Below are 24,730 nucleotides of genomic sequence, written 5' to 3'. Positions count from 1 at the left end.
CCTATTTTGGTGTGAAAACAGTGTTCTATTTTATACTGTAAACACCTCTATTGTGGTTTATTCATAACAATCTTTTTCCAATTCAATGACATATAGCTCAAAACTAAGCTAAACCATACTAATTTTTCAGACTCTTACCTTCTGCTTGGACAGCAAATTTCAAAGTGTCTATCAAGCCGTTTCCCTCTCTCTGTAGGTCATAGTTTGCACTTGCAGAGTATTCCTTCACTTCTCCTGTGGACACTATTTCAAGTTCATATCTAAAGAAGGAGTAAACAAATGTCTTGTAAATAACTGATTTTGCCATGACCACAAACAGTAGAAAACATACAATTCTCAATAGCTCTCATTCTGATAAGCTCATGTCTGTAATTTGAAGATTTTTAAAGGTAAGATTTATATGAGAGTGTACTGTAGATACTAAGCTCTGAGAAGGAAGGTTATTTAACACAAAATAGACATAGTCAAAGCTTTTCTAACTTACCTGGTTTCTCCAGTCAAGGGATAATATGGAGCTGCATCTGTGGCACTGGCATTAGAGTACAATAATTTGGTGCAGAAATTTAGACCAGCAATGAGAGGCTTGCATGACGTCCAGAACTCTCGGTTCTCAATCAGAGGTGGAATCTCTTCAGTTTTGGTTGGAGACACCAAATGTAATGTGTTGCTGGAACAGGAAAGTGAGCCATTTATTTCCCAGGACAGGTGTTCAGATATTACACATATGTTGTGTGATTAGTAAGGTTACAAAGTTACTTTCTGAATAAAATAACTTACTGAGGAAGGGGCTTAATGAAATAATATTTGGTAGTTAGCAGGCATTGCTATTGCAATAATTTAATGTGAGAGAATAAAAAAATAAAAAAGAGAAGGGAAGGCAAGAACACAGCATTGAAAGTTCTCATTGAGTTCCCATTACCTGACACTGAGGAGCTTTGTTGGGGTCTTTGGAGCAGGAATGCTGAATTTCAGCTGTCCAGCTTTCACACTAACATGTGCTTCAATTCCAGACTCATGGAATATATTGGAATTCATCTCCACGCCACTTCTAGCAAATTCAGGCATGTTTATTCCCAGGTGTGTTACAAACTCAACTGCTACTGAAGGTTTAGCAATGAGTTCTGCTTGCATCTATTTAATAAAACCAAAAAGATGTATTTTTACAATACGCTTCCTACACTTTTTAGAAAACAAACATAATACCCTCATTATTGATAAACTAAAGGTAGGTTTTGTATAATTGATTTTGCTATTCAAAATAATTGATTCCCAAGTCACATCAGCTGAGGGAGCACATAAGTGGTAACTGTCATGTAGCAAATACAGCAAGATAATATCACCAAGAAACCTTATCTACTTTACTGTACAAGTACTCATGCTGCAGAAGGAAAGTATGTTAAGCTACTTGCATGTATTTTTAAATAATGGCTCTGAAAGAAAAACCATTGTAGAAAAAAAATATAGCAATTTTCAAAAGCAATGAGTAAGGTATTTGGAAAAAAAAAATGGATCCAAGATTTGAAATTCTCTAAACAGAAGACAGCTAATTTTCAAGCTTTTGTTTAGCTATTACAGAAAGAAGGGACAGAATGCAATATTCTGGAAAACACTCCACAAGATACTAAAAAGCAGCCAATAATAACTTTGAGGGCATTTTTTTAAAATGTTTACTTAAATACTGTGTATGTTAAGAAATTAAAAGTTTATGTGAACTGCAACTATTGAGAACTTTATATAAAATATTGACTAAAATAGAGTAAAATAGTTACTAAAACTGGAAAAAAGAATATAAATATTTCATTTAAAATTTTCCACTCTAACTGGAGAATTAATTTTGTCACACCCTCTTTAACTTTTAAAATGTTAAAATATGTTTAATTTCATATAAAAAATGTTTCCTTTAGCTCATTTTTTCAATATTTAATTGTAAAGCAAATTTTTCACTTTGATTTGGTTGCATCAAAAATTTTTATTAACTGGTCTGAAAAACTAATTCACTTGCTGTAGCTTTTGCACTACTCTCATTTTGAAAGCATACATAGAGAACTACACAGAGATTAAAAGGATTATTGTAAAAGAGTAATTAAAGTACATTTCATTCATACATTTCATTATATCTCGTATTTAATTTATCATATGTGTTACTTCTCACTTCAATGTAAATATCCACATATTAACTGGTAATGTAAACTACCACATATTAACCTCTAATAAGTTAGGGTTTTTTTTTGTTTTGTTTTTGTTTTTGACTTCAAGAATATTTTGTAGTCTTTAACATTCTTTTGGTGTTACAGTCTAATCCCTAAATAAAATTGCAGATTAATAGGAGAAGACGGAACAAAGAGAGCTGTTGAGACTTACACTTTTTTGATGAAGCTTCACAGCTACTTTGGCACCAGGTGTCGCTATTCCGGACAAGGCAAACTTCAGTTGCAAACCTGCTCCAGTTGGGAGCTCAAACTCATTGTCCATGAACATGTAATGGACAAATAAGTCTCTGTCAACACCTTTTGAGATGGCCTGTGCAATCTGCGAATCAAACAAGGAAATTAACAGATCTATGCTGGATTCTACATTTTATCTCCTGTCTTGACATACACATATGAAAGTGAGTTGGTTTAGATGACATGTAACATACTGGCTTCTCAAAAATCAATGGCAAAACACTTTTTGACTTAATTGAAAGCAGCATTTTACTAAATACTCCTAAACTGTACTACATCTCCTTTTCTTTTTAAGATGATAGACTATTGTTTAATATTAATGTACATTTTTCATAATAAAAAAACTAGTAATAAAACATACTGGCAAGCACTGAGATTTTGGGCATTGTTCCAGTAGATATCTCAGTCATACAATAAGATCTGAACCTGCCTTTTTTTCTGCCCTTCCATTCACCCATCTTCCAGGAGGACTCCACTTGGTTATTAAGGGGTCTTTATAGGTTCCTCAGAGTCCTTCAGACTACATTTTGGTATTTCATTTTAAATAATTTTATTTTTATGTGACCAGCACTGGCATCAAATATCCATTCTTTACATAGAATGGATATAGATCAACACAATCTAAACTTTAAAAAAATTGTAGAAAAAAAAACACAAATGAATAACACATATTAGTACACCAGAAACATACCATTTCAGGAATACTCTGAAGAGTTTTAATGCTCTTTAAAAGCATGCTTCCCAGCAATTTGAAATCATTGAGTTTCAAGTACCCAAGTTCTTCTCCCAGGATTCTCAGATATGCTCTTCCTTCAGGAGCTTCCTTGTTGCTTAATTCTTTTAACAGTTTTTCAAGGTTAAGCATTATTCCTTTCATGACCTCCTGAAAATTCAGTCAGAAAGTAGTAAAGTAGGTTTATGAGAAATCTGTAAGATCACACATCTAGAACAATTACTCGGTTAATGTCAGGTAATCTGCACGTGCAGTTCTTGCCATTTTGTCTGCTTCCAGACAAAGGCCTCTCCCACATGCAATTACAAAAGAGCATTGCTAAATAGCATTAAGGATTTCCATTTTATCGTACCAGAAAAGGAGAAAGCTCAGATACAATAAGCATGTAAATGCTGCAATTACTGAGTAAATATAGGAATGCTGTACTGCACAGATAATGTTTTCAAACTGTACCTGATCCTGCTTGCCATCCTGGGAGTAACCAAAGTAGTCAAAGAGAGCTTTGGAAACCTGCTCTGGCACTCTGCCGTCAACCCAGTACAGGGCCTTGCTTGCAGTGTCTGGGAAAAATCCTTTCTCTCCAAACAAAGCTTCCAGTGTTGGTTCAAAACCCTTTCCATCCAAGCCAAGCTGAAATGAACAGAACAATGCCATAACTGAGAGAGCTTCCCCACTTCTTTGGAGCTTTACAACAAACAGACTCTCTAGGGAACAAAAAATGCATTTAAAGTGTATCCTACAAGTCTCTGATTCTTAAGGGAAGATATACAACAGAAGAGAATACTAGGTCTTACGATTCATTTTCTTTCTTTGTCGAGGTCCAACATAAAACCTACACATAGGCTGTATCTCACTTAGAATCTACTATGAGTACTTCAGTGTGCCAGTAATGACTCATTAGCATGAAGTCAATTTGTTACAGATGGGTTCATTTTACCCTAGCTGAGGCCTTCAATAACTCCAACAGGGTCGTCCATCCAGTCAGTGGCAAGTGACATCACATAATGGATGGCTTGCTGTAAAGCCCATTGAGATCAAATGAAAGTCTCCTTGTAAGCATAGTGATCTTTAGATTTCTCCCAAAGCTTGTAAAAACAATACATTATTCACGAAAAGTTGTTATAAGCAAACAGAAGTGAGAAAGAAAACAGCTGAATACTAGCAAAAGCTTTCAGTAATTGTTGTACCTCAAAGATATCGCTTGGGCCAAATCCATATATATCCAGGGTGGTTTTTAGCATAGTCTCTTTAGGAACATAACTGTTTGGATCAAATATCACATTTCCTTCTACTTTGGCAGAGATGGGATCGACTCCAGGTACCGAAACTCTTTTGGAAACCTGATAATTTTGTGAGAATTTTCTGAAATCTTTGGCTGTTGGAACCTCATTTCCTTTCAGAGCTTCTTCAAGCCGGCTTTTAAGACTAGGAAAGAGGATAGCAATGCAAAAATGATTAGTATGAATTCCAGAAATGCATTTAGCTTTAGGTATAAGATTTCTTGTGTCCCTTGTAGACATTCATACAACTAAGGTGACTGTAAATGGCTAGCTCTCTGTACATACTAATAATAAAAATAAGACTAAGGGCAAGAGTGCAAGTTGGCAATGCTCTAACAAAAAGATAGATTTACCCAGCTGATGTTCTTCTTCAAACAAACCAAACCAAACCAAACAAACAAACAAACAAAAATGCAAAAACTGCATTTCTAATATAACAACCACTGCAGTTATGGAAAAACTGTTCTTCTTAGGAGAGCAGTATATAACAAAATTTTACTTACTCTTCAATGCCTACTTCTTCAGAGTCTAGGATGTTGGCAATGTGTGAGGCTACAAAGCTTTTCACTTGCTCATTCTTCTCCTTTGTTAGGACTCTCAAAATCTTTGTAAGATCACTTGGGGAAGGATTTTTCATCAGTATGAGATAGGCTGCTAGACGTTTGTCTGCAAGTGCATCCCCTTGGAACACTTTCAAAAGTGCTGACCGGTCCTATGTAAACAGAGAAGGATATGTTTTGCACTGATGAGCTGGCTAGTAGACATAGTGTCAAGCTCCTTTGGGAACATATAGGGTGAAAGAATTTCTAGGATGTATTTTTTTAGGACTGTGTAAATACAGAGCACCTTGTTTCTAAAACTGACCAAATGTGTTTCATAGGTATTATTCTGATAAAGCTTCTTTTCATGGATTTTTTTAATAGAAATTACTGTTTTGGTTAAAACAGATTTTCTTATCCTGTATCTGGCAGGTTAATTTTATTTTATTTTTTTGTAGAATAATGATTTTTTGTTGTTGGGAATCTGAAGTGTTCTGGTCTGTGGAAAAACCTTCAAATTTGGGAAAAAAGAGTATCATTCAGTTTAAGAAAAGAAGGTCATCAAGATATTCTGCTGCAGGAAAATTAAAAACATAGTTTGAAAATAATGAATAACAATAATAAAAAGTCAAAAGTTTTAAATGATACTAAATCTGAGGATGTAAGCTCCAGGTGCTTCCAGGTCCCAGACTCCTTAAACCTTGTCTGGAAACAAGATCTCATCTTTTAGAGTAGGAAATTGTTGATGTTGAAACTGTTTTTCACTATACTTAGCTGAAGTGCACTGTATAATGTCACCCATTCTGTAGGAGGTGCTTTCATATAACTGTGATATAAACATAAATCTCACTATTACTGCTAATAACAATGACAACAAAGTGACAGTATAGAATAGGAACATGATTTTTCTTAGTTAAATCCATTTAAATCTGGATTAATTCCTTAGTTAAACCTAGCTTCAAATAAGAACTTCATTTAAGCTACTCTGACAGGAACAGATCCAAACTTCCCATTTGAATTGAAACTGTCTATATAAAGCAGCTTCATCTCAAAGGAGCAACACCCACCAAATCTGAAGTCTGCAGAACTTCTCAGATGTGTGAACAAAAACTAAACTAACTAAAGGAGTTCCAAAAAAGCTGCAGACAGCTAAAAGGGAGATAGAAAAAATATGAATTAATAGGAATGTCCTAGTTTATTCAATTATTTATGTGAACAGTCAGGGTGAACTGAAAGCAGTTTATGCTGGTTCTTGTGACCCAGTTTACCTCTTCAGTAATAGTCATTTTCCTGAATGCCTGGATGGCTGCTTTCTGAACTGAAAGTGATGCAGCTTCATTTCTAATACATGTCTTAAGAGAAGATTTCAGGCTGGGTTTAGCTTTCTCCATTACTGCACCCATGTTTCCAATAGCCTGTCAGTGATAAAAACATAGAAAAATGATAAACTTTTTTTCTCCACCAATAGAAGTAAAATAATACACGTGCTACAATAAGGAAAAAATAAAAATACCCTAAGTGTGAGGTATGTGAGTTCAGCATCCCCAGAACAATCAGTGCCAAGCAGTGACATCATGAAGTCTGCAACATTCATTATTTCCTCTGTCACAATCGTCTTCTCATTATAGAACCTAAAGCAATAGAGATATTAGAAACAAAAGGAGAAAATAGGAAATGCCTATTTATTTTTGTAATATTTTCTTGAGGTTATTTTGTAAAATTACATGCTACCATTACTTACTTAGTAACAGAATGACTCAAGCCATAAAAAGAAGCTCTACTTGGCTGATACTGGGCCATGTTAAGAATTTCCCGTGTTCTTTCTGGAGTTGGAGAAGGCAATAGTGCCAGTGTGTATGTAACCAAGTCTACCACAAGTGGATTCACGTTTCCAGTTCTCAGTATTTGAAGAATGGCACTATAGCACTCTGGAGTCCCACACTGAGTCAGGGCCTGAACTGTGAAGGAACTGAAAAGAAAAGGGGTGGCCTTGGTTAATTAATTCCTTGTTTGCTGTTATCCTTGCATGCTTCATGTCTGAAAGAAACATTTGACGTGTTTATTAAGGTGTGTTAATATAAAACATGTATGCTAATGTGTGACTGGAAGCAAGTCATGCAATTGCTTATCAGAAACAAGTTTCTTAGTTTTACAAGCTACAATGTAATGACTAGATATGAACAAGAATAAAGTATTAACAATACTGTCATTACACAGGCATATCTTTTTTTTCTCCACAACCTCAGACTTTCCCATACCTTTCTGTATTAAAATATATTGAACTAGACTGAGGCTCTGATCCTTCTACAGACTGAAGACATGAAGTATGTGTAAGTCCAGCCAGGACAGGAATAGTCTGGGTGGGGAGTGGAGGACAGACCAAAGATTTGTGCCCTCATGTCTCAAAAAATCTCACTTTCAATACTGTGTTCTTGGAAATTGGTATTACATTGTCCTTGAGAAAAATTAGATAAAAGATATTTGGCTGTAATAACATATTCACTGGATTGCATCAGGCATACACACTTGGGATGGTGGTTGGGAGAAAAACTCTGTGCTGTGCTTCAACTCTAATTTATAGTTCAGCTTTTCCAGTAAGATTGGCAGATTTGAGCATATAATGATCAAGCAATATTAGTACTTCACAGAAACCTAGAACTTTCAGACCTATTTAAATTCTTATACTGTTTTCATATATTTAATGTTCAAGTTGTCATTACCATCCAAGAATTTCTGATGGAAAAATATTAAATTCAAAGTTCTTACTTACTCTCATTTCTCTCTCTAGATAATTAGTATGATACTTATCTTTATGAAAGACAATCTTTACATCCATTAAACTACAATTTAAAGGAGTGTGAAGCAAATCAACTTTGAAATTATTTTGCTATGTATTTGATACATGTTGTATTTGTATAATGAACTGTTGGAACATACCTTGAAGTTTCCATCATCTTTGGTACAAGAGAGCCAAGAGTGGTGTTGTGTAAACTTCTAAGTCCAGAAACAAATTTGTAAAAGAGTCTTGCTCTCTGCTGGTTTTGCTGGGAGGCTGCAAGTTTCTGCAGTTCTTGAAGAATTTTCAAAACAGCATCACCCTGGCGAGAAAATTTGGCATCTGCAACTTCCAGGGCAAGTCCTTTCTCTTCCAGTTCATCTAGCAATGAAAAAATAGCATTCTTTATATCTTTATCAAGGACCTGTGTTCATTTTTACCTTTTGCTATATGCAATATAATTAATATCAACACTGTAAATTGTTTTATACCACAACTGATGAAATTTAACAGCTGAAGAGTTTGTAAAAATAATGGAATAGAGTTTAAATACAATTCTCTCCAAAGCAGAATCATGATACTTATTTGCATAAAATTTCTTAAAATTTCGTGAAAACATTTCCTTGACACCTTTCATATTAGCAGAGTTTGCTTTTCTAACTTTTAATGAACGTATCTTAGGAGAAATATACTCTGACTAGGAATAAGAATTGCATTTTAAAGAAGGGTTTTTCAGAACCTAATTATAGAAATCATGAACTGTTTAGATTTGGCAGCTGAAGTTAAAAGCTGCAAAAGGAATTATGGTTAACTAAGAAAGTATTATTAAGCTCATTTCCAAAAAGATTAAATTATTTTCCAGACTATTTATAACTTTTTAACTATAAAGATTAATTTCAAAATTAAAATAAAAAGACAAAGATCATTTAGAATTTCAAAGTGTTTTTAAATTTTTCAATTTTCCCCCGCTTCTACCCAAATCTTTTTTATGTCTAAATCAATGAAGATTCATTAAAATTTGTTTTAATTTTTTGGTGCCCTCAAACACATCTTTAATGAATTCACTGTTACAAAAGAAATTTCCCGTATTTGACATTTATTGAGAATCGCAGTTGTACCTCCATCAAAATTTCTGTTATTGATCTTTGGAGTATCTTCAAGCTTCAGTGTCTGGTTGACCTCTGTCATCATACCATAACGATTTCTAGCAAACAAAGAAATATTCAGAGCTTTAGATGAGTCTAAATACCTTTGAGGGATCTTGCTATGCTTTTTGCCTCCTTGAGAACAAAATGCATATTTAGGGAAGAAGTCATGGCAGAATTTAATACATCATCATTCTAAATAAATATTAATTTTAGAAGTGTTATATTTAGTAGTGAGCAACCTACTTGTATGAGGAAGGCAGAAACAGGTGTTTTTCACTGCAGACAACATCTCTTATATGCCTTTTCTTTGCATCAATATTGTAATGACAGAATTGAGTACTACTCAAAAGGGTAGATAATGGGATGTTCTGTAAAATAAACAATATGGCAGTCATTTTATTGAATAATATAGGAACAAATGTAGTTTTACAGGCTGCCACACTTCTTCTGTAATGTTAACAGTTACAGTATATTGAAAATGATGGTGCATAACTGTAATCATTCTCACACAAAGAGGAAATTGTGCTAGTAGTAATCTTTATTCTTAAGTCTCTTCACAGACAAAAATCCCACTGAAATTTTTCCTCTGGCCTCACTGTGATGTTTGGCTTAGTAGTTACTTCATGATCGATCCCCTGTTGCTTACGATAAAGGACTCATTCATATGAACTAGTTTTTAATTTTTAAAGTAGTTCAGGCCCCGCATAAAAGCTGATGTTCTTTGTAATTTCACTCTTATTATACACATTTTAAAGATTTCTACAACAAGCTGTAGAAGTGGCAGAAATCAATAAATGTATTTTTTCAGAACTATATGAAGTCCTGTGTTTTTCCTTTTTTTTTAGGAAAAACACTCAAAGGCACAGATGCCATGTTATCAGGAAGAAGTCTGCAAATATTCATGGAAGCAACTGCATTTGATCATTGTGTATTCCTAATAGCCTGAACAGTACGTCAAAACTTTTACTTTAGGGCAGAGAGCCCTGTCCTGCACATCACAAAAATATCAGGGTGTTGGTGGACTGTATGTTTTACGTGAAATGGAAATATTGAAAATTTTGACCCACTAAACAAACAATTTGTACATGATCTGATAGGTTATTGTGTAATCAATAGTACCAACTCCCCTATAGAAGACAAACTATGAGATGGTCTCCTCTAAAAAATCATGAGAAGAACATGGAAGATGGTACTTATATTATTTTTGTCTGCATCTGTTCTTCTCTATTGACAGCCAGCAAAATCACAGTCTGTTCTTACGCAAGGGTACAGAAAACCTATTGAAGCTTTTATAAGATAAATACAAAATTAGTAGTTGTTTATCATTTTAAGTGATGCAGTGAAGAATGTTATATTACAGAATTTTAGTGGTATACTTACTAATCCCTTCACAACGGCAATGGGACTGACATAATCTCTGATTGGGCTGAAATTGTCACAGACTTTCAGGTTCCTGTTAATTGATATATCTTCTGCAACGTTTCCTTTCCTGGATTTGAATTCAACCTCAGTGTTGCACTTTCCATATATAGTATCCTGGAGAGAAGAAAGAAATTGGTACCTTTATTCATGCTGTCAGACATTTTCTGATCTAGCAGAAACGCACCCTCTCTCATTTGAATTTCCAGGTCTTCTGAAAATTATATTTAGGAGTAATTCTACTAGGTGAGATTTCTTCCATTTGTTAAGGAAATAATGTGAATGGTTTTCAAAACACTTACCATAGAAATTGTTTTTACATTTTCCACTGTTTCTGTTGGCACGAGCAGAGCTGAGATAATCCCTCTCTTGAGATTCAGGACATTCAAAGGTTCATCCTTCTCTGGATACAGCTTGACTTTTGTTCCATCCTGAATGCTGAATTTTAGCTCATGTCTGTCCAAAAAATCCCCAACATTAGTATGAAAACATGTCAAAACCACATGGTGAAGAACATGCTATCAATAAAATGATGGGCTACACCTAAAGCATCACATTTATTTTGGTCTATGATTATTTACTATTCATTGTTACTACTATTACAAAGTCTTACTATTAAAGTAGGTATTTCCCAGCAAAATTCTAACCAAGGACATTCTGATATCACCAGACTACGTCATCTAAGGACAAGTAAATATCAGGAGCAATGGCTGGAAGTTGGAATTGCACAAATTCAGAGAGGAGATAAGCAAATTTTTAGAATGAGGTAATTATTAACTACTGCAATAGGCTACAAAAAGATGGGAAAGATTCTCTGCTAGTTGCGGTTTTTAAATAAAACCGTGATTGTTTTCTGAAAAAAATATTTTAACACTTCCTCAAGTTGTTTTAAAATCTATGGCTTAAAATGGCTTGGGAAACAAGAGGAAGTGGATAGTGAAGCATGCATAAAGGGGCATGAATACAACACACTAAAGAGCACTGAGGTCTAGCTGGGTGGAGGAAATAATAGCAGTAAGCTACGAAAGCAGATAAGTAAGGAAAAGATAAGTCCCATAGGTCATTAAAGATCATGATAGGAAAACTGGACTTCAGTCTCAAATGCCTTTCTGTTGCACAGTCTTTGTACCATATCAGCAATGGAAAATGATCTCAAAATGGCTGCAGACAGCCATTTGAGAATTTCCTTATAAGAAGGAACCTTCCACTTGCAGTAATCTATTGGGAGACTAACCAACAGTTTCATTATGTAAATGACACAAATTACAAAGACATTCTACGTGAAAATTCTGGATAGAAAAAAAAAAACAACACTTCCCTAGTCACAACCGAGAACTGTATCAAGTTAGCCCTAAATATAATAGAGAGAGTATTGCTGTGGAAATAGCGTATAAACCTGCCACCTTATCATCAGTGTGTTCTAAGCCTGGAAGAGCATAGTCAGGGCTGTAACATTACCAGCTGTTCAGTATTAAGGCTACAGGTATTGATGTATTGATATCGATGTATTGTACTGATAATTGATATTGCTTACTTGGACATGGCATTTGCAAAGTCTTCAGAGTTCTTTGACTTTTTCAGCATGGATCTTCCCTCAGCGTCAACGCCAAACGTCTCCCTTAGGGAGCAATGCATTGTCCTCAGGATGAAGTGGCACAGCTGTGGTACCTCCAGTTCAACCTGAAAACACGAACAGGATGTGTTTATCTGTTTTTTCATTACCATGTTTCCAGATCCAGTTTTGAGAACATAGTCTTCCTTGGCTTGGTAAATTGTCAGAATCGTGCTGATAGCAGCTCTTGGGAAAGATTCCAAACTGCTCTAAACAGCTTAAGGTAGCTTGAGGTAGAAGACTTGAAAGCAGGTATTGGCTTGGCTAATGGCATGGAGTATACACACGGTAAACAAGCAACCTAGGTTCTGAAAATTTATAGTACTAGAAAAATTGTATGAAAACTTGAGTCATTATAATGATTGATGTTTAGCCTGTCAAATTGTGTGAGCTAAATACAGAATACTTTCCCCAACTACTCAACTTCTGAAAAAACATTTAAAAAGGAATATTTTTGGCAAGCTGGTGCAGGATCAGGATGGACATTAGTTTAATGCCCTGTGGAGCCTTTTACCCCTACTGCACTGATCCTGGCCTGACTATTACCACCAACAGGTGACCAAGTGGTCTTCATGGCATCAGCGAGCTGTCTTAGTTTAACCTCTAGAATTGTTTGATATACATTCAGCCTGGTAGCGAAGCAAAGTTCAACTACCAGGTCTTCTTCCTCTCTCCCCTAAAAGTACAGCCAAATCAAGACAGAACACTAATATAGTAGTATGAAGGTATGAAGTGCCTTCTGTCTAGAATAGGGAGGGTTAGTCTTCAGGGCTCTCAACATGTACTTTCAAAAGAATAATCCTGTTTGGAAAAACACTGAAGGATGTTTCTCAGTTGCCAGCTCCTATGTTACTCAGTATACAGTCCCAAAGAGTTGTATTTACTCTCTTTTCCTTACCTTGCAGGTGATCTTTGAACCGCTTCGAGAATCTGCTGTTCCCGTGATTCCATTTGATGTTTCTGCTTCATATAAGTAAACATATTTCCTGAGGTGTTTAAATCTGGTTGCATCTTCTGCAATTAGGAAAGCAAGAGAGCTTTTATCACTTAGTAGGATTATGCATATTGAGATCCTTACAATACATACTTAATGTCGTGTAACTAAAATGAATGCCCCTCGTAAAGGAAGCATAAGTGCCCCACTACTCTCTTTTGTACTTGCTATAGGGGAGTTTTTAGACAGAGAAGTAATGCCTTCATGTCAGCTGGATATTTTCTAAAGTAGCTATAGCTCAGACAAAAATTTTTGGAGGAAGCATAAGTTTTTGGGTCCAATGCTGTATAGAATGCGAACTGACAATATGACCCCACCTGGCCTCAAAATCACACCTAATTGAGTTAATGACAGAACCAGCAGAAAAGTTAAGATGTGGAACCGTTTTAAGAATGACCCCATTACTTTAAAAATAAACTAATCAAATGGCAGTTTTTAAATTCTTAATAAAATGAATAAAATTGCCTAAGACTTTTGCCTAATAATTCAAAGATGCAAGAAACTCTTTACCTAAATCACATGGGAAAGACTGAAAACAAATAAACACAGAAAGGGATAGAACGTCAAAAGTAGCTTTCTCCATTACCATTTTACTATTTCATCTGAATCTACAGAACATCTTCCTGAAATGTGATATACTGTAATGAATTCTCTTAGTAGATCAATGATTTTCACTAGAGTAGACTTTTTAATGGTGTTAACTTTTTGCTATATAAAATTTGCTATATAAAGACCATCCACTGCAAGACAAAAACACTCAGTTTTTGAGCGAGGATGAGGCAGGAGGAAGGATTAGTGGAGGTGTTTCTCTTTTATATCAAAGGAAGCCATAAAACATCATGGGATTCCTCAAAAAGATGAATTTCACCATTATTTAATGTGTTGCTGTTGTTTTCAGAGGCAATTTGTCTGTAATTTTAAATCCTACAAGCAAAAATGAACATCATAACAGAGACATAAAGAAAGAATATTTTGGCTCAGTGTCAAATACAGAGCTATAAGATATTCTTTTTGTGTCTGGAGTGTATAATGAAGGCCATATAATATCCTCGGGTACAATTCACTCCCATTATATTTACAGGCATCATTTTAAACTAAACATATGATCAGGTATTTTCAGTGACTGTGTTAAAGCATTTTAGCTGTATCTGAACCTGAAATAACTGTTCCTTCTGTTCGGACTGAGCAGCTCACTGCTACTGTGACATTACAGTGATGCTGAGTGAAACTCATTTTCCTAAATATCTACTATGTGGTTATTTGTGACTGTCTCAACATATCTGATCTACTTTTGCAGAAGAAAAAGGTACAGTCATCTTGCTATAAACCCAAATGCCCACCATCAAATCTGTATGATTTTGCTTGCCTACACCTGCCATCAATGTAGGTGTACTCTTCCTCTTTTATAAAATATTTATCATGTCACAGGGCAAATGAAATGGTATCTTGTCATATATACCACAGAATTGCATACTTAGGGAGGAGAATGGAACATTACTATGGATATTGTATTTCCTCACTGGACTATAATTTTTATAAGCTTTAACTATTTTAATAGTGTTTTAACTAGATTACTTTCAGGAAAGTGCTCGACAGAATTAATATAATATAATTAATACTTGCTACCATATAGTAACCAGCATTACTGACAAACATTTGACAAATGATTTAAGTCATCTAATTAACCTTAAATTTAACTGCAGTAAAAAAAATCACCACTATCCCCGTTACTTTTTACTGTCCTGGACTTTATCACTGCTTAGCCGGACATTCTCAGAAATGTTTGCAATACCAATATCTGCTAGGCTAAAGCCAAAAGGCTAATTATTGCTTCATTTTCTGCTTTTGCACAGGAATAGATGGAAAAGGAATACGGAAATGATAAGATTAGAAATGCAAATACCAACGAATTTATTATATCAAAAATACACAAGAAATTGGCAGTGAAGCCCAGAAAAGAATTTGAATTTCTTTCAGGCAGCTGAAATAGCCTCAGTTGCCTGGCGGTGGTGCTAAAGTATCCAACAACTGAAAAAAAAGCCTGAAGATCAAAAGGGACAACGGACAAAACAACTTATTTGGTACTTTGACCCTATGGTGGAACATTATGTGTCTAACCAATCAGTCAGGGCCAGTCAGAGTTCATTATGGAGACAGGGCATAAAGTCAGCATTTCCTGAGTCTTGACTTGTTTTAAGGAATTGCTGTCCTTGCTGACAGAGTTGATGATTTATTTTGCAGTTATTTAGTTAGATATCCAGCTGCAATTCTGTGGGTTTAGCAGCCACTGTGAAGAGTACATCAGAAGTGAGGTTCAGCTCATGGTAAAGTGTAATGTGCATAACCTCACTAGTAAAGCTTCACATCTGATAAACAGGGATTTCCAGATTTAGGAATTCACACCTGAGAATTAAGAAATTAACAAAACAATAAAAAAAAAAAAGCTTCTTAAAGGGAGCTTTTTAAAAAGTTTAGAAACGCTATCTCATCTCTTCTGATTTTACTAAAACTTTTGATATTCTTATGGTTAAGCCTTATGGATAATTAAATACTTAAAATAAATGACAGTTAAGACTTCAGAATATTGTCATCACTTTTGTTACACTTATTTCTGAGGCAGAAATGTGTGGAATAGGAAAAAGCTTTGAATATTGTATTTAGTTAATATAGCAACATGAGACAACAGAAGCAGATGCAAGAAATCAGTTACTTGAACATCCGGGATTTCCATTTTCAGGTGTTTCTTCTTCTGTAAAGAATAAAAACAAGAATTAAAAGTTGCACAGGCAGTTTATAGTCATAAAGCAAGGACTATGTATATATAAAAGGAAATACTACATTTTCACTGTAAGGCCTGTCTAATTAATACCAACTTTTGATGTACTTTTCACTGAATTAAATTACTTTGATTTACAAGGAGATGGATCAGCTTCTAGGTTGGCAAGTATTTTTAATGGTTCTGTATTACATGAAAAAGTTTAAACAATAGGCACAAAATTCAGAGGTAGACAGATGAAATACACCTTGTAACATAGTTTGCTTGCTTTAAACATTTTGTCTATTTGGAACACAGAAATACTGCATAATGAATGAATGGCTTATTTCGCGTTTTGTACATTTGAAAAATGACAACTTTGATAAGTAATACTACAATTCTCTGCTATTAAACCTTTTTATTCCAAGAATCTTTTTTTGGTAAACAATGTAGGGCAATAAATAGGATTGAATTATATCGATCAAGATAAATATACTTGTTGATTATTTTGTTTAAACAATCAATATGCTTTCTCTGGCAACCAGTGTGAATATTCAGAGTTCACACTTTGGAGAAAAAGAACATGAATTGAAGGCCTATTTAATTTAAGAATTGTTTGCTCCATTATGTCTTAGACACATCCCATATGACTATTGTAAATATAATAAAATATATCCTAGTAAGTTTGCTGCACTCATGTGGTGCTATGTCATTCCTTGGACATCACACATGAATGCCAACACTTTTCAGAATATTTCCTGCAGACTTTCCAGGCTTCCATAATGGGAATTCCAAGGCTGACCACTCTATTGTAATATAGTAGCAACAGTAATAACACTAATATTAAGCATTAGAAACAAGTGCATCGTTCAAAATTTTGTAACATCAGTCAGGAACAGAATGGTAGTCCTGCAAAGGTGTATTTATGCTGACTTGGATCTGCATATAAACCCTGACAGTGGTTCAGAACTGCATAATTGGCCCCAGACTCTTTTCCCTCCTTGAGGTTCCGGCAGTCATAACACTACAGTGTCATATTTTGAAAAGTCACTTCTTGGGAAGCAAAGAGATAGCTCACAATACACTGCACCATATTGATCCAGACTGTCTTTTCTGATTTTAGAAAGAAACCTCTGCTGGTCTACTGCTTTTATTACTACTACTGATGGCTGTGTCTCCTTAACACAAAATTGTGTTTCAAACCTAAGTGCTACCTGCCAAATACATTTTGCTTTATTGCTCCCTTTTTTTTTTTTTCACACACCCCAGACATGGTTCAGCAAAACCTGGCATAAGCCTGAACTGTAAGCTGCAGTAGTTCCATGGATGTGAACAAGGACCGCATTACAGAAAAACAATCAGGCCCAAATAAACTACGTGAATTCCTTATAAGTTGTAAAATACATTAAATCTGATCAAAAGGCACCAGAAAACATTTGTGGTTTTTCCTATGTTGGGATCCTCCTATAGTTGCCTAGTCCTCCGAAGGGAAGAGATGGCCTCTTTAACCACACTTACCCTCTCTAATTCTATAAACCACTGTCTTGCTGATTTTTGCATTATCATTGTTTTAACGAGTTCATAAATAAAGCAGCAAAAAGCGCTGCCATAAAAGGCGGTACTTACGTGTGAGAACACCACTGCTGAGCAGCAGCAAGAGCAGCAAGAGCTGCACAGGGCCCATGGCGAGCCCCGAACCCTCTTGCTGCTCTCTCTTTTCCTCTGCTTTTCTTTTCCTCCCCTCTTCACCTCTTCCCTACTGCCTCAGAGGGAGAGTGAGCCTTCTGACTTGGACCTTCACTTATATAGTCTGTAGCAAGCAGCTGAGGCAAACGGTTTAGAAAGCTCGGAGCAAATTGCCAAAGGTCCAAAGGTGAGAGATCTAGATCCTCACTGCGCTCCAAACACTGCACTGCTTTGGTTGCTGGGAGTCCCCACAGGCAGAAGACTGAGCATATACTAGATATATGTTACTCTTCCACTGTTTTTTTTTTTTTTTCTTTAACAGAGTTTTGAAAACAAAAGCCCGCAGCTACAGCATCTCCCAATGTATTCAAATACATTTCCCACATTTACATAGGAAAGCTTACAATGCATAAATTATAGCTGGAAGAAATGATCACTGCAGCATGCTTTCACCATAGATGTTGAAAGGCTTGAAGGTATGAGTATTTGAGAAGATGAGAATATTGTGCAATTTAGACATCTTCCTTTTACAGGCAGAAGAATGAAAGGTTAAGAATTTTTACTTTGTTCTGCTAAAATTTGTCATATGCCTTTCTAAGAATAAAAAATAAAAATTAATTTACTTGTAATATTCTGGCAAATCAGGTCATATTCATGTTGAAAGTGAGCTCTGTACGATTCCTTTGTCTCCTTAATTTAAATTCCATTTCATTTGTTAATTGTAGCAGAACTATGAAATTCAGACAACAAATACATCTGAATGAAGAAGAAAAGCCTACAAATATAAACTAAATTCAAATACAAACAAATAAAAAGCTGTTTAGGAATATTTACATTGGTAAGACTGGTTTTATGCCATGAGAAATCCCAGTAGTTTGAATGCTCTCTCTACTCATAATCTATTGAAACTAATATAGGTGAGGGGGTTGCAATTAGTTGATCTTTAAGGTACCTTCCAACCCAAACCATTCTGTGATTCTAATTTCATTTAAAAAAAATAAAATAAAATAAATATGGAAATAGTTGAGAACATTTTGTTCAGTAAATTTAATTTTCATATATCTGATCAAAATGAAATGTTTTGACTTTCCCAAATCAAAATATTTCCTTCTAGCTTGTTGAATCAAAAATTAAATTTTGGCTTAGCTAACTGGTAATTCCTTTTCCCTTAAAATGTTACTACGCATCATAGCAGTTATCTTTAAAGTCTCTTATTTCTCTGTATCTTTTCGCTCTTGGACTTCACGGTTAAGTTACCTTACCATTCCAGCATACGCTACAACCACGTATCTCCTAGCGTCAGTTCAACCAAACAGTAAGCATGGGGCATACTTTTCAATAAAGGAGATATCTTAATTAGGATTCTGTCTGGTCATATTAATTGGAACATGCCATTTCTGAGAGATTTCTTGCAGAAATCTATTTTCTTTGCTGAACTCATCAGCATTGGAAACATCATGAAAAGAAAGCATTTCTCAGGCTTTTCCATTTCTGTTTCTGTCCTTGGTTCACACCAATCAGATACAATACAACAACCAACAGATTATTATTTTTACTTCCAAAAAGCAACATAGCTTTTTGTTTACTTTTTTGTCCACAGCTGCCTCAGTATGTGTTGTAATAAAAGTGATTTTACTTTGTAACATGATTCTACCAAAGAGACTGTACAATAATATCGTATTTTTGTTCCTAGCATGTGATCCCTTTCTGCATTCAAATATCAAGAGATTTTCACTATTATTTAAAATCTATTTATTTGTTCACTTTAGCACTGCAGATTAACAGAGCTTTGGATTGGCCAGTGTTCAGGATTCAGAGATTTGTTAGCTACTTCCATATTTTGCCTTTGTCTCCTCGCCACCTTCAGGTGTTTCTCTGGGCCCAGGCAGAGGCAGGCTGATCGAATTAACATGACATTGCATGGACGTAACTAGATTACAGAAGTCATGACTCAGCCCACAAGCATGATAAGCATGTAGGTAATGTGGGTGCACCATTCTGCCGGGACAGGTTTATATTGCTGTATTACTTAGTCAAGGGACAGCAGGTGTTTCTCATTGCTGGTACCAGAAAATGTCACACACTACTTTTATCTGTTCCGTCACCAAGGAATCACCATTGGAAGATTCAATATACACATGGAGCTAGACAACATAAAGTTCTTATTTAACCATTTCTGTGAACCCGTGAGCTTTGACCTCAGAACAGTTTATCTTCTGGATCAAACTGTTTCAAATGGTATTATCTCATTTTATTTTGCATGTTCTCAATTACTTTTGGCCAAGTCACACTCTCTCCACTGAATTTCACTCTTGCAAACGAAACAAAGGCTTTGGAGATGGAAACATTCTGAAGTCTGGTGATGGCATTGCAGCTCTCACGTCTTTGCATCTTTTGCATTCCATTTGACAAAGAGAGGCAGAGGGTATCAGTGCGGATTTGAAAGGATGACAGAAAATTGAACTTCATTCCCCAGTGTTCTACACTGGGAGTAGCTCCAAACTTTGGTTTATGTTGTATACCTCTAATCTATACAGATTTGGTCCTGATCTAAAAACCAATTACCTCAATTGTATTTCTCCATCCGTCTTTGGACAAAGCTGTCTGCAGTGAGTGCTGTGTTCACTGGTTCTTTTCTCTTAAGGATTTTTTTTTGGCTGTGTTACATAGAATGAGGGAGTTTCAGCATTGGGGCTCACCATGGTAAACTCCAGGCATTGCTGAAGCACAATGTAATACCAGAGACCAGTAACTCTGTTCACCTCTCCTTTCAAAAAGATTAAATACTAATATAAAAAATTATTAAAAAATAACAAATTATATTTAGAAAGGAACTGGTCCTGCACATTTCAGGTTTTTTGCCTTAGGAGAGCCTAGCAAAATTCCTTAAATGGGGTAAAAAAGTCATCAACGTATGCTAATTAACCATTAATTAAATGAAGTTCTATGGTTTGTTTAGGAAAATGTACAGCATTTATTAATGCTGATGAAATAAGAAAAAAAAATCAAATCACTATATAGACTGAATCAATGGCCCTATGAATTGTAGGAAGTATGACAATGCTTATTATATGCTGAAATAATTTCATTCAGACATAATATGTGCATTGTTATAATGGATATGGATGATCTCTGACATGATGTGGAAGACTTCATAATAATAGAATCAGAGAATAAATTTAGTTTGTAGGGTAACCCCTAAAAGTCATCTAATGCAATGCTACATTCAAAACAGATCTTACTAGATCAGGATGCTCAGGGCCTTACAGTATCTTAGAGGGCCTTATGGTACCATAGAGTCCAAACACGTGCTGAAGGCAGGATCATTTGATGTTCTGTCCTTCATGGACTTCAATCCAGCTGTGGTATTAGCAGGCTAATTCTAATTCCTCCTCACCTATACATGAACAAAATAAGTGTTTGAGTCCATTCCTTTACTTTAAAGACTGGAACAGCCGCACTTACATTGGAACTACAGAACTTGCTGTGCCGTGGTCAGAGAGGGGAGCAGCCTTCCTGATCTACCTGGGACTACTGTGCTACCAATATATTAAGTTTCCAGGCCCAGAAATAAGGCAAGTGAATAATGAAACAACCCCTGTGCAGTAGTTAGGACATATATCTGAGAGTGAGAAGTTCTAGCTTCAGCTATGTATTCACTGCACATGTGGATTAAATGAAAGCGTAATACGATGTTGCGGTTTTACTGGGCAGGCAGCTCAGCACCACGCAGACGTTCGCTCTCTCCACGTCTCCAGTGGGATGAGGGAGAGAATTGGAAAAAAAGGTAAAACTCCTGCGTTGGGATAAAGGCAATTTAATAGGACAGAAAAGGAAGGGAAAATAATAATGATACAAAAATACATAAAACAAGTGATGCACATTGCAATTGCTTACCACCCGCTGACTGATGCCCATCCCATCCCCAAGCAGCAGCAGCTCCCCTGGCCAACTCCCCCAGCTTTATTGCTGAGCAGGATATTGCTGAGCAGGGACTTGGAGCTCAGGACTAAGTACGTTTATTGCCTACTTTCAAACTGCCTGAACTCTTGCACATAAGCAATGGCACATCATACACATCAGTATATCACTTATAATGAAAATGGACTTGATGGTCACAGTCGCGTGTGGAATCTAGAAAAAACATCTAAGGAAGCTCAGCACAATAATCTACTGCCAGCATATAACTGGGAGTCAGCAGGAGAAAGTATTTTTAGTATGTCCTATTCCATAACACTGGCTGTGGAGGCTTGTATTTATGGCACATATGGCAAGCCCTGATAGCCTCCACAGCACTAATACTCACTGATCCTTTCTTTTCAGAGAAGTGTGAGCATCGTTGTAACATTCTTCCTATTGTATTTAGGGATGGTCATATGAGTACCAATAAAGAGAAAACAGAGCTAATACTCTAACTGAACCTCTTAAAACTGATAAAGAATTTTGGCTTGGAATTTGTTTCTTAGCCATACTGTGTGTTAACACAGCGTTTTTTGTAAGGCCTTAGTCTTAAAGAGCTCTCCTGACATTCACAGTCCGGATTTGTTTCTAGAAAGAACAATTTATCAAAATTTGTCTTTATACTTTTGTCCACAGCTGTATAGAAGAAGTCTGTAACCTTAAATCACTCACCTGAAAGTGAACTGCCTCCTTCTTATACATGTCCTTTCCAGAGAGGAACTGTTTTTCTCAGTTCTGTTTTGGTAATACCAACAATATCTTTTCTAATAGTGATACATATACAAAATCCATCAATCTTTCTTTAATTATATATTAATACCATGGCCTTTTATTCTTCTTGATGATACTTTTCTTTTACATTTCCTTTTTTGGTCACTGGATATTAGTCAAATCCTTCGACAGAGGTGGTCTATCAGCCACCATCTGAGTTGACTGGATACACCCACCACCAGTTTCAACTTATGCTTACTCAAAGGGCAAAGGCCTCTTCACTTAACTCATGCAGATTTTTTATTAAGTTTTGCATCTCATTTCACTCAATGACTTTAGCAAAGCAGCAATACAAACAGTTGATGGAAGAAATCACACAAGATACTAAATTTCCTATGTTGCAAAGAATCCTTGTGCATCTTCCTTTCCCTTCCTCTCCCTTCTCATCTCTTTTCTTGCATCTTTTCCCATTTTTCTTCTTTTTTTTTTATTTTTTTATTTTTTCTTTTAATTTTCTGAGAAATATACATACTAGAACGGTGTTCACATTTCTTTATTATTTGTTGAGGTCAAGGCCAGCACTTCAGGTTCTTTGGGAGCTCCTTGGAAACATTGGTCTTACTCTTCTACTGTGTTTCCCAGATCAGTGTCATCTGTTTAGGTCTTAGCATGTCCCTCATCAGACAAAAATGGTTGTATTTTCTGGCGAAACACCTATGGTGCTAACCACAACCCAATGGCAATTGGAGGAAACTGTGTCTCCCAAAGGAGGTGTTGGAGGTGCATAAACATACACTCTGTTTGTCTAAGAACAGCTGCCAGAAGCCTGCTGAGGCATCAAGAGTAGAAAAATATTTGGCATAAGCCATCTCCTCCAGAATTTCTCTCCTTGTAGGTAGTGGAAAATGTTTCCTTTTTACATATTTATTTAGTTCTTTTGAGTATATTCCTGGGCAAATGGTCTGCCTTTTTTCTACACTAACATGAAAATGTTGCAATTCTATTGAAGCTTTTATTCATACTTTCCTTTCAAAGTATTAAGCCTCCCAGTTCCTTCATTTTGTGTTGTCCCTAGGCAAAGAAATTTATTTTTGAATTGTGGTAGGTTGGGCTCTCTAAATTCAGTTTTGTATTCTGCCAAGAGATTCTTACAAAGAATCCTGCAAACCTTGACTTTATTCTCTCTCTCCTACAAGGTGACATGTTGAAGTGCTTAATGTCTTTCTAAAATAGCAGTTTTTCCATCCCCCCCCCTTTTTTTTTTTCCAGTTTCCACTATCTATACTTTCCATTCACTATTTCCTTCTAAGCTCACCACTGGAAGCTTGATCATCTACTGTCTCTTTTAGCACAAACAAAAGTGTTACTGGTACAACTTGTTCAGTGCATCTGCAAAAAAGTTAAGACACATTTACTTTCTTAATGACAATTCAGGGATTTCCTGCAGCAAAATTATAATGTTGTTCCAGTAACTGCTCTTGAACCAGTGGCAGTTTTTCTTCATCATTTTTGTCCAGGTTCTAATGTTCCGTTATGGCCAGCCCCTCTGAGATATCATGTCGTACCAGAGCATCGTGACATGAGTGGTTCAGTGAACCATCTTTTTTTGAGAACTCCAGCTCAAAGTTCTGTAAACTTTTTTGCTTCAGCTCTCTCATTGTTTCAACCCTCCAACATATTCATACTGTTAGAGCACATGCTGTCTCCACAGACATTCACATACACAGGATGCCACCTCTGCTTACAAAATCCTAATTGCTTTCCCCAAAATGATTCTCTCCACCACTGTGTTTTCTGTGAAGCTTTTCCTCATCTCCACATCTGGCCACTTCTCAGAGACTCAATTTGTTTTCCAGATTTACACGCTGAGTTCATTAACATAGAAACAACTTCTTTCTTTTTTTTTTTTTTAATTTAATTTTTATTCTTTCTTTTCAAATATTTAGCTGTCACATATGCTAATTTTCTACAGAATAGCACGTTCCTCAAATGTGCACACTATGGTTTAACACAGCCTTCTGCATTTCAATTAAATAAAGCTTTGGATATGAGAGTTATCAGTTACAGAACTACTGTCTCACTTTTTTTCTTTTTTCTTTTTCTTTTTGTTTTTCTTTTTGCTGTTTTTCTTTTTGTTTTTCTTTTTGGTTGTTTCTGTTGCTCACAAATACGCCAAGGAATAATGTTTAAATCTTTTCCAGTTGTTTTGGGAGTTCATTTTTCCACCATTCTGAACAATTTGTTTTTTCTTTTTGCTCTTTGAGCTGTTCAATAATCACTCAAAGTCAAGGAGTCTGACAGGTTGGCTTCACTCAGCATCAGAGCTGATCCATCAATTCAAGAATTTTAACTGATTGGTACTGTACAACACAAATTTCTACAAAATATCACATGCATTTCTACGAGATCATTCCAGAGCATTTTCAAGGCACAGCTCTGCTCAGGAAGAGAAAAAAAATCTGTCTTCACATAATCTATAGGGAATAGAAGCACAAAGGGACTGACTAACTTGCCTTATATAGCATAAGAAGCACTCACTACTAGCTTTCTTCTAACATTAGATAACCAACACTCCAGAAGATGCACCCCTTGAGGTACTAGCTGCATGAAGGCCACAAGGAAGGTTCCGTGAATTAAGCTTGCACATGATAGTTAAAGAAATAATCAGGTTTA

At 35.7% G+C, this 24,730-nt stretch overlaps 1 protein-coding gene across 1 annotated transcript in view; it reads right to left on the bottom strand.

Moving 5' to 3' along the window:
- Window positions 1–17,384, bottom strand: part of APOB (apolipoprotein B) — a 36,489-nt gene extending 19,105 nt beyond the window's left edge. Inside the window, exons 1-20 of the mRNA XM_035560179.1 lie at window positions 17,327–17,384; window positions 15,656–15,694; window positions 12,850–12,965; window positions 11,874–12,019; window positions 10,642–10,795; window positions 10,301–10,456; window positions 9,164–9,288; window positions 8,891–8,976; window positions 7,934–8,153; window positions 6,738–6,965; window positions 6,510–6,627; window positions 6,265–6,411; window positions 4,961–5,169; window positions 4,365–4,602; window positions 3,631–3,807; window positions 3,136–3,327; window positions 2,362–2,529; window positions 920–1,131; window positions 485–667; window positions 139–260 (exon numbers count right to left, since the gene is read on the bottom strand). Coding sequence (XP_035416072.1) covers window positions 139–260; window positions 485–667; window positions 920–1,131; window positions 2,362–2,529; window positions 3,136–3,327; window positions 3,631–3,807; window positions 4,365–4,602; window positions 4,961–5,169; window positions 6,265–6,411; window positions 6,510–6,627; window positions 6,738–6,965; window positions 7,934–8,153; window positions 8,891–8,976; window positions 9,164–9,288; window positions 10,301–10,456; window positions 10,642–10,795; window positions 11,874–12,019; window positions 12,850–12,965; window positions 15,656–15,694; window positions 17,327–17,384 — 3,094 coding nt within the window. The remainder of the gene's footprint in view (window positions 1–138; window positions 261–484; window positions 668–919; window positions 1,132–2,361; window positions 2,530–3,135; window positions 3,328–3,630; window positions 3,808–4,364; window positions 4,603–4,960; window positions 5,170–6,264; window positions 6,412–6,509; window positions 6,628–6,737; window positions 6,966–7,933; window positions 8,154–8,890; window positions 8,977–9,163; window positions 9,289–10,300; window positions 10,457–10,641; window positions 10,796–11,873; window positions 12,020–12,849; window positions 12,966–15,655; window positions 15,695–17,326) is intronic.
- Between the last annotated feature and the right edge of the window lie 7,346 nt (window positions 17,385–24,730).

Source organism: Cygnus atratus, chromosome 3 (assembly GCF_013377495.2).
Source record: "Cygnus atratus isolate AKBS03 ecotype Queensland, Australia chromosome 3, CAtr_DNAZoo_HiC_assembly, whole genome shotgun sequence".
Classification (NCBI taxonomy): Eukaryota; Metazoa; Chordata; class Aves; order Anseriformes; family Anatidae; genus Cygnus; species Cygnus atratus.
Note: the sequence above shows the minus strand (reverse complement) of the source record. Positions and strands in the feature narration are given on the sequence as shown.